Consider the following 15,799-nt stretch of genomic DNA (forward strand, 5'->3'; position numbering starts at 1 on the left):
AGGGGACACTCTTCATACTGACAAGTTGTAAACAGTAACTGAAGCTGCTCAAAACATTCAAACACTAAACCTAGCATACAACCTATTTGCACATTTTCTTTATCTCTTGGCTTCCTTCAATAGGTACAAGTTCGGAGACTTAGGACGTATGATGTACCTGTGCAATCAACTGTACGTCATATCAATGACAGCTAGGAGAATAGTAAGGATGAAGAACTCTAATACAGAAAAAGTAATATACAAGGCACATCTGCAACTCATTCTTCAGTACTATACATACTTTGAGCCTTATTTTGTCAAAATTATGTCATTGTAATAATTCAATGAATCGTAATGGGGCTAATGGTCAGTGTAAGAATGTTAAATGTTTCTCACTACAAGAGTATATAAAGAACACATTCACCTTCTACCCGCAACCACATCAGAATAGAAAACAAATTCATAACATTTCTTATTCCTCCTTCAGTACATTAAAGTTAGTTTTAAATGACATCAATAGTCATGTTCTTCAACACAGATAACTTTATCAGTTGCATTATGTGACAAACACTTGATAACGACTTACTGAAGGAACTGTGTACCATTTTGCTGAAATGAAAACAGACTGCCCTTGATCATACAACTCATTCCTGATATTGCCAATTATGTAAAGGAAAAGTACAGCTGGTATCAACTGGATGTTTATTCTGAATGTCACAGCACTTTACTAGGCATATTACTGGAAGTGGCGTTGCCTTGATGGACTCTGTCCTGAGCACTTGCTAATTCATTCCAATTTAACATGGATTCCAAACCACGGAGCAACTTTATGTTTGTACACATTCAACATCTTGCCAGAGACAAGTGTCAATTTAAACCTTTGACTGCTGCGGACAAGTTAACTCGTCATGGTCCACTGCTCCCTACATGCCAGGGATGTATTTAAATGCAGCCTCCGGGTTTTCCTTAAGAGCTACTCATTCTCTCACTACTGTGGATGAGATACTTACATATCTTGGTGAATAAAAATGTTTCAAGTATTTATCATACAACATACGAGCTTCTTTACAGGCTATCATTTGCATAAAACGTTTCACACATTCAAGAAATATGTCTGCTTGACCTTGATTCCCGATGCACAGGGACAGAATATATAAACCAGTATCTCGAGAACAAAATGAGATAACACTGTGCTCTCACAAAAAGTCTACACAGTGCATTCTTCCTTTGCAAACTCATTAAAATTTTGTGCAATGCTTTAATTAATTGGATGCAGCACAGTAACGACGCCGAATAATTAAAACAAATTCAGTCCTTCACTGAGCAAAGGTGTCAGACTGTAAAATGTGCAAAAATCAAATTTTTTCGCCCAAACATCCGGAATGCCATCTCTCAACAAGGGTAGCAGCATTAGGTGAGCAGTAACAGCAACAACAAAGCTGTTCACAGTATAAAATGCAGAGTGTACATCTCTAGCAGTCAAATGGTTCATTAGGAAAAAATTCTAGGACTTGGCATGCAAATAAAACATGAAATAAATGCTTCTCAGAATGTTTTTGTTTTGTCCTAAAAGTGTTTCCCCATCTACTACAAAGCTGTTTTTTGTTTTTGAAAGAAAGTAAGAGACAGAAATGCTCCACTAGACTTCAGACAGGCTGTTATGTGAAAGAGTTACTCTAAACATGTGTGTTATCTGATTGAAAATAAATGTTTTAATCATTGCTAATGAACTGCAAATATCATTAATATTGCACTGACTGGCTTTTATGCTTTATTTACACCTTTTTTGGTAGATTACTGTGAAGTGCTTTCTTAAGCCCTGTTGCTTTCCAGTTAAGTACCACTCTTCCAACTGGATCATCAAAGTGAAACCATACATACAGGCACTTAGAATAACTTCTCATGCCTTTGAGGTCAGGCTTCATCATCTGAAATGCTCATACATACTTAGCAGTGATTTTTCAGCCTCACTGGACACCTGTTTGGCACTTGTAAGTCCGAAAGCAAGCCTGCTGTCTCATTATCATCCCCTCCTCTTCCAATGTTCATTTCCAGAAAGCTACCGAATTACTTCCACTGAAAGGTATCGTACAATTTCCTGCATACATGTTTTGATATGCGAGATCGTGAAGAAAGAAATGTAATTTGCTAATGCAAGTTACTATCATCATATTGTGATGCATAGCAAACCAAAATTTAAAAAAACCTGAAATCTGATAAATTTCTGGAAAGGCTGACTACTTATGAGTACATTGGTTCTAAAGATGGACACCACACTAGTAGTTTGTATTGAGCTTCTTTCATGACCACTCCACAACCAGACGCAGTTTGGGGTTCAGTATCTCATACACAGCAGCCAGTGGTGCTATTCTGCTCATTTGATTTTTATTTTTTTGTCTGCATCAAAGATGCTGAAATCCAAGATGAGTGGTGGATAGCTGTATGGCATTGTTAAATAATTTAGCAGTGACTGCATTCAGGGTGATGGATTTGTTGTGAGATGCAATATTTGTAATGTCTAAATCATAACAAATAAAAATCAAAAACAAAATTATGTTCAGCAGCATGTAAAAGGCACAAAGCATGAGAAGAATATGGAACAACAATATGGTAATAACACATTGAAATAGCAGTTTATTAGTGAGACAAGGTATCTTCAGGTTAAAAAGGTATAAATGACTTTTCTAAATATACAATACAGCAGCATCATTTGCAGCATGTGGTATCTGCCTATTCAAGCTCAAAAATCCCATTATGAAATATCTGAATCAGTATACTGGTAAGTTTGTTCCTGATCAGTGTACTTTAGGACAGTATCTACACTGTCCATATGAACTAAAAAGTATCGCAAATCATAAGAACAACAGCTAATGATCCAGTTAATTCATTCTAGATGAAACTACCAACAGGAAAACAGATATGTATTGAATATTTTAGCAGGAGCCCTAAATAGAGAATAAGTTAATTTCATGCCTTCATTTACCCAGTTTCTTGTGAATGCAAACACTTTGAAGATGCAATGTTTCAATAATGCACATTTTGTGCTGTGGCCTGGTGGAGCAAATTAGTATTCTGTGCTGGATAGTGCTTTAAGATCAAGCTTTGTTACCTGCATTTTCAAATCTCAAGCCTATGATCTGTAACTGCAAACACTCGAGTTTGGTGGCCATTAAAAGAGAATCACTAATACATGAATGAATTTGTATCTTGCGTTAAGAAAATCTTTAAAAGAGCTTCTGCCAGAACATGAAAGGACATACAAATTATAGGACTTTCTTAGCCACCTTCTCCCACCATCACCAGAAGAGGCACTGGGTTGCTAGCCTTCATCTATAACAATTTTCAGGATTTAACGACATGTAAATGGATTTCATAATAAATTTTGCCACTTGGAAATGGGCAAACTTTTTAGCACCTTATTTGTTTAAAACATTATATCTTTTTCCATCATATTTTTGCACGTATCAATCCTAGGTATAGCAATGACTAGAAACCGGATTATATGCATCATAAAAACCTTAAAATGTGCATGCAAATGTGCATGAAAAATGCATGGTTCAAATGGCTTTGAGCACTATGGGACTTAACATCTGAGATCATCAGTCCCCTAGAACTTAGAACTACTTAAACCTAACTAACCTACGGACATCACACACATCCTTGCCCAAGGCAGGATTTGAACCTGTGACTGTAGCAGTCGTGCGGTTCCAGACTGTAGCGCCTAGAACCGCTTGGCCACTCCTGCCGGCCAAAAATGCACAAAAAGTGTCAAAATATGCACGAAAAATACTTAACAAATGTATGAAAAGTGCCGAAATATGCAAGATCAAATAATATAGAAACATGGTAGTTACTGCACGCATTATATCTCAAATTCGAACGTGTGCATATCAATCACAAAGAAGAGCACTGGCCACGCGAAAAATCGGTACATTTAGAACTACTATAATTTTCTGAATACTTTCTGGTAGAGTTTAGGAAAGGGGCTTTTCTGGGATTATTTTCTAAAAATCTGCAAAATGGGGACGCATGCCATGTTTCAAGAATTGTTCCTTCTTTGCTATTGTTGTTGGTAACAAGCAGATGCGATGCGAGATAGTCGCAGCATAAGAATCGATATGTACAGGACCAAATTGAAGATATATCACATGCAGAGGGGCACGCACAAAAACACCATAATATTTTATTTAAAAAACAACACTCGATCATTAATTTTTTTGAATAGTATTAACTTTTAATTAATACTATTGGACCAAAGCATCATCTACAATTTATTTTGCATTTTTCTACCACCGTAAACAAACTACCAAGTACTGTTACAAATGTTCGGTAGTAAGATTGTGACTTTGATCAATCAAAACATTTTTATAAGCACCGTACTACATCAACGGAGGTAACTGGGCAGTATTTGAATTTTGGTGCTATGTTGGCACTTATTGTTTCTGGTGAAAGTTTACCCGTCCCGTTAATAAAACTATCAATTTGGCACAAGGGTTCAAAGCCTGGGTTATTGTTTAAAATGTTTTTAAACTTGTCTTTAAGTTTTCTTGGGAACACCTCGGGCAATGAAGAGTTCACTAGAATAATTTTATTCATTAACTGAATAGATTCATTCTACACCAAACCCTGAATTTCAAGCTTTTTGGTACTTACAGGCATATAGGAAAAATGAGTGCTAATCACAGCAATACATATTTTTAATACCGATATCATTAAAAGCTTCCTTGCACTGGTAAACTGCCAAAGCCTCTGCACTCTCAAAGTCATTTACTACCCCTCTAATGGCCTCAAAATGTTCACTGTAAAACAACACAGCTTTGACCCACATACCCCAATTTTGAATTACCGCTGGTTCGGGAGGTAAAGTTTTTCTTTGTAGGTCTTGATGCGAGCAGGAACCTTTAGAAACACTTTCTTTGTGGATGAAATCAGTTTATTTACATTCACAAACATGGAACGTGCTTCTTCAGCAAGGTGATGTACTCCACGAGCAAAGCATGTCATGTCACATGAATCAAATTGGGATAAAATACTCGGGGGAGGGGAGGCTTTTCCTGCTTTGATCGTATAGGGAACAGCATCTGAAATAAACACGAACACCCTTTCATCTGCAAAAGATTCTGGAAATATTTTTCTAATACCCTCATTCACAAATCTGGCGATCGCAGAATGATTTACTTTTTCAAGTTCTTTGCAGGCCACTAAATGGGAGAAAGAAGTCTCTTCTTTTAAAACACCAACAATTAAATTCAGAACGTAATGGCCACAAGTGCCTGAAGTTTCATCAACAGAAATCCAAATCATGCTGTCCTTGAGTTATTGCGTATTTCTTCCAGAACATTTATGTAAATTGCTGGTATGCAATTTTTACACATGTTGACTGATCTGGTATATTTTGATTTAAGCAATATTTATGCAGGAAGCCTTTGAGGATAGGGTTTGTAAATTTGTGAAGAGGAATACTGCTTCACATAGATACATGTTAAACCGATTTTTTTGGTTACCTTTGGACAGACCCCTGCTACTGCAACTTGCTGTTGTCATAAGTTGTTATTGTGATCCTTTCTTCTACATTCCTGTGATATGAGGACTTGTCTTGACATGCTGGTCTATTGAAACATTTTTTTTTTTTTTTTTTTTGCACGAAATGCTTTTCTCGCAAACTCGACAATATAAAACAATTCTGTCATTTGTAAATGTTCCAAGACGGTCAACTTCCCACAGAATAATGTTTCATTTTTCTCACAGCACGGCACACAACATGTCACACACTAAATGTTGTAAACACGTTCAACTGTGTACAAGTAAATAGAAAGCTCAACTGAAACAATGGACATGCAACTGAAAACTTGCATAGTTTAATTGTTGCCGACGCATACAATATAACAGTGGAGGCGATCAACTGGGGGCGCAGGCACAGGAGTGTTGACTCTGTCTTCCTGTTCCTCTTCTGTAATAATTTCGCTACACAGTGGCCTCTCAGTTAGCGATTGCACGCCGTTTTAGGTCGCGGTCAATCTGCGAGACATCAAAACTAGATTGAGCTAGAGACTGCCTGACTAAATTTTTAAAATATTTTAAACATAGAGTGAAAATATGCATCTTCACTAGTTTTTAGCTGAAATGTTCAATAACCAATGAAAAGGAGCAAAATATGCAAATGAACATGCAAATGCATATAATCCGGTCTCTAGTAATGACTAACTATGGTGACTTTCATGTGGAAACAGATTGTGAGTTTCACATGAAAATACACTCCTGGAAATTTAAATAAGAACACGGTGAATTCATTGTCCCAGGAAGGGGAAACTTTATTGACACATTCCTGGGGTCATATACATCACATGATCACACTGACAGAACCACAGGCACATAGACACAGGCAACAGAGCATGCACAATGTTGGCACTAGTACAGTGTATATCCACCTTTCGCAGCAATGCAGGCTGCTATTCTCCCATGGAGACGATCGTAGAGATGCTGGATGTAGTCCTGTGGAACGGCTTGCCATGCCATTTCCACCTGGCGCCTCAGTTGGACCAGCGTTCGTGCTGGACGTGCAGACCGCGTGAGACGACGTTTCATCCAGTCCCAAACATGCTCAATGGGGGACAGATCCGGAGATCTTGCTGGCCAGGGTAGTTGACTTACACCTTCTAGAGCACGTTGGGTGGCACGGGATACATGCGGACGTGCATTGTCCTGTTGGAACAGCAAGTTTCCTTGCCGGTCTAGGAATGGTAGAACGATGGGTTCAATGACGGTTTGGATGTACCGTGCACTATTCAGTGTCCCCTCGACGATCACCAGTGGTGAACAGCCAGTGTAGGAGATCGCTCCCCACACCATGATGCCGGGTGTTGGCCCTGTGTGCCTCGGTCGTATGCAGTCCTGATTGTGGCGCTCACCTGCACGGCGCCAAACACGCATACGACCATCATTGGCACCAAGGCAGAAGCGACTCTCATCGCTGAAGATGACACGTCTCCATTCGTCCCTCCATTCACGCCTGTCGCGACACCACTGGAGGCGGGCTGCACGATGTTGGGGCGTGAGCGGAAGACGGCCTAACGGTGTGCGGGACCGTAGCCCAGCTTCATGGAGACGGTTGCGAATGGTCCTCGCCGATACCCCAGGAGCAACAGTGTCCCTAATTTGCTGGGAAGTGGGGGTGCGGTCCCCTACGGCACTGCGTAGGATCCTACGGTCTTGGCGTGCATCCGTGCGTCGCTGCGGTCCGGTCCCAGGTCGACGGGCACGTGCACCTTCCGCCGACCACTGGCGACAACATTGATGTACTGTGGAGATCTCACGCCCCACGTGTTGAGCAATTCGGCGGTACGTCCACCCGGCCTCCCGCATGCCCACTATACGCCCTCGCTCAAAGTCCGTCAACTGCACATACGGTTCACGTCCACGCTGTCGCGGCATGCTACCAGTGTTAAAGACTGCGATGGAGCTCCGTATGCCACGGCAAACTGGCTGACACTGACGGCGGCGGTGCACAAATGCTGCGCAGCTAGCGCCATTCAACGGCCAACACCGCGGTTCCTGGTGTGTCCGCTGTGCCGTGCGTGTGATCATTGCTTGTACAGCCCTCTCGTAGTGTCCGGAGCAAGTATGGTGGGTCTGACACACCGGTGTCAATGTGTTCTTTTTTCCATTTCCAGGAGTGTAGATTCTCTAACTTAAAGAAAAAAATTCTGTTGTGTGATACACAATATCAGTCTTGTCGATTACCCCACTGCATAATACACTCTGAAGGTAGTGGTGGAGGGGGTTGGCCAAGATGCTGCCACATCACGAAGGAATTATCTGAATTGCTGAATGGGATGGAAATCAGTAAATGTGATGTACATTTACAGACAAAGAAAGGATTAAAATTTCAGAAAAATTGGATTATTTATTCAACAAAAAGAGCTTCACAAACTGAACAAGGAGATAACATGTTGGTCCACCTCTGGCTCTTGTGCAAGCAGTTGTAAGGGTTGCCATTGATTAATGGAGTCAGTGGATGTCCTCCTGAGGGATGTCATGCCAAATTCTGTCCAATTGGAATCTTAGATCATCAAAACCTTGAACTGGGTGGAGGGCCCTGCCTGTAATGCTCCAAACATTCTCAGTTGGGGAGAAATCCATTGACCTTGCTGGACAAGGTAGAGTTTAGCAAGGACGAAGACAAGTGGTAGAAACTCTCACCGTGTGCGTGTGCAGTAAGCCCAAGATGGCTTGCCATGAAGGGCAACAAAACAAGGCATAGAATATCATTGACATGCCGCTGTACTGTAACCAAATCGGTCCTCGTATGAAAAGAAATGGCAGCCCAGAGTATCACCTCTGGTTGTTGGGCTGTATGGAGGGCAAAAGTGAAGTCGGTATCCTAACGCTGTTCGATTCATCTCCAGACACATCTTCGATGGTCATTGTGGCTCAATTCAAAGAGGGATCTTGTCTGGGATTCCATTTCTTTCCATAGCAGTATTCTTTTGGTTGTCAGCCACAGCACCCTTAAAGCACTGTGGTACATTGACAATATCCTATGCCCCTTTTTGTTGCCCTTCATGGCAAGCCTTCCTGGGCTCTCATTTCAGCAAAATAATGCCTGTCGCACACGGTGAGAGTTTCTACTGCTTGACTTTGTGCTTGCCAAACCCTACCTTGGCCAACAAGTTTGTCGGGTCTCTCCCCAATTGCAGTGGCAAAGCATCCATTAATGTTTGAAGGCTGAGCTAACCCAAAGAATTACAAAGTAATTCATTCAAACTGAATTTAATCCAATTTGATCACATGCCCTCGTAAATGTTTCCAAACAGTATACATTTGAACTTTGTACATGTACCCGCTAGTACAATGCATCACTTCTCTAGCTCTGCAACCAATAACAGCTTGGAATCCCATGCATGTTACCAGCAAGTGACATAAGCTTGTTTCTGTCTTGTGGCTGGCTGAGGTTCCTACAGCTTAGGTACGATTTTTAAAAGCTGGTGTTTGATTTGTTTCTGCTTCTTGCCTGCAGGTGGATACATGCATCAGTGTAATGACAAGTCATTCAGCAGTTCCCTGACAGACAGTGCTACTTTGCATCATCTATCACTCTAGCAGCCAGCCGAGCAAAATTCAAAATTCTTAATTCAAGTTTTTATTTAAGACACAAAGAACAAGAAGACATTCATAATCCACAGAAAATAAATGTGAGTGCATCACTGGATGTTGTTGCCAGATGATAGGAAATAGCTTATGTATTTTCACTGTTCCTGAGATTAAAATTTAGTGGCCTTACTTATTTCAAAAGTTGGTAGTTCTGTAGCGTGTCTGTAGGTTTTCATATCAAAAGTACTAGACGGGCTTTGAAACACTGAACATGAATTATTTCCTCATAATAAGATTTGCACTCTGCAGCAGACTGTGCACTGATATGAAACTTCCTGGCAGATTAAAACTGTACGCTGGACCAAGAGTCAAACTCGAGACCTTTTCCTTACCCCAAGCATATCAGTGCACACACTGCTACAGAGTGAAAATCTCATTCTGGAAACATTCCCCAGGCTGTGGCAAAGCCATGTCTCTAGAATACCCTTTCTTCCAGGATTCCTAGTCCTGCAAGTTTCGCAGGAGAGCTTCTGTGAAGTCTGCAAGGTAGGAAACGGGGTACTAACAGAAGTAAAGCTGTGAGGACGGGTCATGAGTTGCACTTGGATAGCCCAGTTGGTAGAGCCCTTGCTCACAAAAGGCAAAGGTCCAAGTTCGAGTCTCGGTCTGGCACACAGTTTTAATCTGCCAGGAAGTTTAATGAATTTTGTAGTTACAATGTAGTTAGTAGTTAGTAATTAACCTATTAGTGAAGTATATTTTGGTATGCCCTATCATGTGTGAGGTATCATCATCAATTTGTCTTGTCACTGTGTTGCCGGAAGGGAAACTGTAAATTGTCTAACATTTTTAAATCATTATCTTGTAATGGACGGTACTGCTGACTACCTCAAACTGGATCACAAGATCCACTGAATTTTTTAACTGAACACCCAGTGTTCTTCACTCATCTTACTTTGGATGATAAACTCTTGGTGAAAGAGTGAAAGCAGACACCGAGTTTGTCTATTAAAAACATCTGATGGAAAATTTGTATGACATTTCCAAACACAATGGTACAATTCTAAACAATCATTAAGTGGCAGCTTTGTAAGGAACAAAACTTTTTTGTTTTTACTGTGTACTATTTGGAATGGGTAATGGCAGCTTTGAATGGCATAAGTGGCAAGTAGGCGAAAAGAATTTTCACAATTTCCTTTCGAAAGCTAAAAGCTATGAATATTCCACTTCACATACCACAGCAGCTGTTAAATACAATCAGCTAGGTACAGTAAGAATTGACAATGTTCCTTCAGAAGAGACACATCTGTAAGCTTTGAAACATAATGAAAAGGCTGATCGAAACGAAAGTATATAATGAAGAGACATTTCGACTACCTGCTTCTTAGCATGGCAAGAATTGGCTCTTTGAGGTCACAAAGACTCTGAGATGTCAGTAAATAAAGGAAATTAGTCAGAACTTCTAAATTTCTTGGCAAAAAAAAGAACTATAAATGAAAGATCATTTAGCATCCGATGGAATATTTAAAGGCACTTCCTCTGAGTCAAAGAAAGCATCAATAGCTTGTACGATCGATGATGATGAAGAACAAACTTCATTTGAAGTTACAAATAGTCCTTTTGTATCAATACAAGCTAACTAAACAATGGATGTAACAATGAGTGTAATTTTTTGTTTTGCAAATAATGAATCAGATGAAATACAAGAGAGATTCTTAAGGTTTTGTAACGTATCCAGAGGTCAGAGTGCACAAGCCAATGCCATTGTTTTGTTGCAAGTGCTAAGCAGTTGGAATATTGATAAATCAAATTAGTAATGAAAACTAATGAAGGCTGCAGCACAATGGTGTCCATTCTATTGTTAAACAAGCATATCCTTGTGCTCTTTTATCCACTGCTACGCACATCAGTCGAACCTAGTCCTCCTCTACGCTCGTAAGAAAATTACAAAAGTAAATATTTTTGCGGCAAATCTATCAGGATTTCACCCATTTTTTACGCATTCCAGTAAAATAAGTGAATGTCTGAGGCAAAGGGGATTTAAACTACCAAGCCCTAAGGTGGAATTTTCATTTATGTGCTTTTCATTTATGTGCTGTACAAACCACTTTTCTTTTCAACACAGACCTGAAAGCAGCATTTAATGATGTGCTGAACAATGTAGGTTGGGATGGTAATTCTTTACCTCAAGGAATTTGACTAAATTTTATACTAAATTATCAAATATAAATTACTGTAAAACATATGGAACACGTAATATGTTTGAGATCTTGCTCTGCTGTGGAAAAAAAAGTAGTTTCAAATCTACAATATATGGTTCCATAAGGATTTTAAAAGAATGTACACTACTTTCAACAGTTCACAAATTATTAACAATTCAGTTCTAAGTTCCCAGAATGAATTTTCACTCTGCAACGGAGTGGGCTTTGATACGAAACTTACTGGTAAATTAAAACCATGTGTCAGATCAAGACTCAACTTGTCTGGGAAACGCAAAGCTAAAATGGTTTAGGGAAATCATGGAACACACAACTTAGATGGCCAGACAAGGATTTGAAATGCTGTTTTTCTGAATGTGAATCCAGTGTCTTTAACAAATTCACTAACTTACTCTGTGCTAAAAAAAAGAATTTGTTATGCCATTTAAGACCTCATGGAAACAGATCACAATTTTAAAATTTATTGGAAGGAATATTAAAAAAATTGATATGGGGTGCCAATGACGATCATATTGAGCAAGTTCAAGACACCAGAAAAGTACCTATGACATGATTAACATTCTAAAAATCTTACTTAAGAAATGTGGCTACAAACTCAGCAACTAAGTCAAGCAATAATCAAAACTAGATTTATATTAAATGCAGTACTCTTCTCTTGTGAGTAAAAATATGTGCCATGTGTATTCTTACAAACTAAATGCCACAAGTATTCTTGCAAACTAAATGTGTATCACTGTAACAAATGAAATACAGAATTAAAGTAGAACTTATTTTTCAAAATCAAAGCATCCTTACCAAAATCTATTCAGAAGTTATATGACTACTACATAATAATACAAAGTAACTTGTTCTCACCTATTATATACACTGGAGCTAATGTCATATTCACTGGCCGGGCTGAATGAATACGCCACAATGTTTCGACTACTCTCACTATAAAATGTTTTGCTCTTTCTGCAGCTTCACTTGGACATGATGCTGGAAGTAATGAAAGTAATTTAGAATGTAAGACAGCACTTATCATACAAGTAAAAATAAAAACACACACACACACACACACACACACACACACACACACACACACACACACACACACACACACACACACACACACACACACACACACACAGCAGATGTGGGTGTTTAATAAGAACGTATGCTAATTTTGACTGATGTCCATTTGATTCTTTCTGTTAATTTTACTTTACTGCCCCATCTGACTCAGTTTCTTTCTTCCATGAGAACTACTCCCAAAAGGCACGCAGGAGAGCTTCTGTGAATTTTGGAAGATAGAAGAGGAAGTACTAGTAGAAGTGAAGTTGTGAAGGCAGGTATGAGTTGTGCTCTGATAGCTTAGACAGTAGGGCACTTAAAGGGGACAGTCTCAGGTTCAAGTCCCATTCTGGTAAGTAGTTTCAATAATCACTTCAACAAATACGAATTTAATTTTGCCATCTGCATCTGTCTGGATGTTTGGACTGATCTCAGGAACTACTGTAAGGATTTTTATATGGTTTCTACTAATAGGTAGACTGATTTACGAAGAAAATCTGTGAATATAAATTATAAATATTTCATGCAAACAAGCTGAACTATAACAAACTGAAGTCAACTGATGCCATTTCTATGTAGTGGGGAATAGCACAACTCACAGTGCAAGGTGTTGCTGCACCAATGAGAGTATGCATTTCATCTTAACTGCTCCATGCAGGCGATTGGGAGGGGGGGGGGAGATGTCCAGATGGCCGGGGGGGGAGATGGCCGGGGGGGGGAGATGGCCGGGGGGGGGGAGATGGCCGGGGGGGGGGAGATGGCCGGGGGGGGAGATGGCCGGGGGGGAGATGGCCGGGGGGGAGATGGCCGGGGGGGAGATGGCCGGGGGGGGAGATGGCCGGGGGGGGAGATGGCCGGGGGGGAGATGGCCGGGGGGGGAGATGGCCGGGGGGGGAGATGGCCGGGGGGGGGATGGCCGGGGGGGGGAGATGGCCGGGGGGGGGAGATGGCCGGGGGGGGGAGATGGCCGGGGGGGGAGATGGCCGGGGGGGAGATGGCCGGGGGGGGAGATGGCCGGGGGGGAGATGGCCGGGGGGGAGATGGCCGGGGGGGAGATGGCCGGGGGGGAGATGGCCGGGGGGGAGATGGCCGGGGGGGAGATGGCCGGGGGGGAGATGGCCGGGGGGGAGATGGCCGGGGGGGAGATGGCCGGGGGGGAGATGGCCGGGGGGGAGATGGCCGGGGGGGAGATGGCCGGGGGGATAGAGGGGGAGGGGGAGATGGTGTGAGGGAGAGAGGGGGAGGGGGAGGAGACGTGTGGAGGAGAGTGGGAGGAGAGGGTGTGGGGGAGAGTGGGAGGAGAGGGTGTGGGGGAGAGGGGGAGGAGAGGGTGTGGGGGAGAGGGGGAGGAGAGGGTGTGGGGGAGAGGGGGAGGAGAGGGTGTGGGGGAGAGGGGGAGGAGAGGGTGTGAGGGAGAGGGGGAGGAGAGGGTGTGGGGGAGAGGGGGAGGAGAGGGTGTGGGGGAGAGGGGGAGGAGAGGGTGTGGGGGAGAGGGGGAGAAGAGGGTGTGGAGAGGGCTGGGGGAGGGGGAGGGGGAGGGGGAGGAGAGAGGGAGGGAGAGGGAGAGCATGAAGCCTTTGTCCAATTGCATTTTTTAGTGTTGAACACCCTGGAACTGGCAAAAATAGCGTACAATTAAAATAGTTGCAAAGTACCATTTTATTTACCTGCATCAATCATTAAAAAGTTATTTCACAATGTGTCATAACTCAAGTAAATCCAATTAGTCAAAATAATCCGCAAAATACATTACTTGGGGCAAATTTTTTCTGCAGAATGGATTATGCCTACAATACAGGTGGAAAAAAGTTGTTTGAAAAATCAAACTGTGTTATATATTGAACAATCTGTACACCGTCAAGAAAAAACCAACTTACGTGGATGTTCTTCATTTACAATTTTCTCAAATTTTGCTAAATTGTGGGGCCTTGCAACAGCTATACTTCTTATGGTCATAACTAGTTGGTAAAATGCCTCTGCATCTATGGTCTTAGGATCTTGTTGATCTCTCATAAGTGCAAACTCTGTGTTTACATGGCCTAGAAGAACATGGTCCTGCAAACAAGAAAAACAAGTTCCAAAATTAAAGAGAGAGCAAATCATGTTATTTTACACAACAGGAAAAGAGAGACAAAGGTAAAAGTAGTAGAAGAGTAGGAGAGGGAGTAGTGAAGTGAAACATGTGGTGTCTGCTTTTAATCACCAATAAAATGAACAGTAACAGTATATAATTTACTTACTTTATAATTGAAATATGCAGTCCTTGTTGGATGTAATGTTGACAGAAGTGATTCTGCAGCAGTCTCAACACAGGATGGAACAGGTATATATAACAATAATGTAACAAGGTCCTTAGCATGAGATTTGAACACCTGGAGATCATCTGTAGTTGGAAGGTTAACTCCAAAAAAGTTGTCAATAACAGACAATACAGAAGAGAGGACCCTGAAAAATAAAAAGAGTACAGTAAATCTAAGAATAGACTGATTGCAAATAAACAATGTTTTCAGCCTTCAGTTGCAACTGAAGGCTGAAAACATTGTTTATTTGCTGTACATTTCACAGTTGCTGACACGCTGCAATATGTTAAAGATTTGTAATAGACTGATTCCCTCATGAGCACACTAACTTTATTATTGATTCAATCAGTCACATGACATCAAGTCTTCCCCTGAAAACAAAATTTATGAAGACCTTACTCATTCGTTGTCTGAGCTTAGGCTCTGCCTCTTTCACAATAAACGTAGATATTGACCATTTTTTTAAGTACCATTTCTTCTGCGAGCATATAGAATTCCAGAATATCAATCAACAAAGGATGCTATAAATGCAGATTAATACCACGATTCATGTAATGCCACAAAGATATCCATCTTAATTGAACTTAGTATTACGAAAAGGATAGATCGCTACTAACCACAGTGAGGAGGCACTGTGTAGCAGACAGGCATAGTGAAAAGACTACAAAACATTTACGCCTTCAGTGAAAAGAGCTCCCCCCCCCCCCCCCCCCACACACACACACGCACACAAACTGGACAGTGTGATCTCCTTTAGTGGAAGCTCTTCAGAAACAGGGCATATACAAGGTGTTTCAAAAATGACCGGTATATTTGAAACGGCAATAAAAACTAAATGAGCAGCGATAGAAATACACCGTTTGTTGCAATATGCTTGGGACAACAGTACATTTTCAGGCAGACAAACTTTCGAAATTACAGTAGTTACAATTTTCAACAACAGATGGCGCTGCGGTCTGGGAAACTCTATAGTACGATATTTTCCACATATCCACCATGCGTAGCAATAATATGGCGTAGTCTCTGAATGAAATTACCCGAAACCTTTGACAACGTGTCTGGCGGAATGGCTTCACATGCAGATGAGATGTACTGCTTCAGCTGTTCAATTGTTTCTGGATTCTGGCGGTACACCTGGTCTTTCAAGTGTCCCCACAG

At 41.3% G+C, this 15,799-nt stretch overlaps 1 protein-coding gene across 1 annotated transcript in view; it reads right to left on the reverse strand.

Moving 5' to 3' along the window:
- Nucleotides 1–15,799, reverse strand: part of LOC126185121 (protein purity of essence) — a 321,301-nt gene that overhangs the window by 190,337 nt on the left and 115,165 nt on the right. Inside the window, 3 exon segments of the mRNA XM_049927939.1 lie at nucleotides 12,144–12,266; nucleotides 14,219–14,396; nucleotides 14,582–14,786. Coding sequence (XP_049783896.1) covers nucleotides 12,144–12,266; nucleotides 14,219–14,396; nucleotides 14,582–14,786 — 506 coding nt within the window.

This window comes from Schistocerca cancellata, chromosome 4, assembly GCF_023864275.1.
Source record: "Schistocerca cancellata isolate TAMUIC-IGC-003103 chromosome 4, iqSchCanc2.1, whole genome shotgun sequence".
NCBI lineage: Eukaryota > Metazoa > Arthropoda > Insecta > Orthoptera > Acrididae > Schistocerca > Schistocerca cancellata.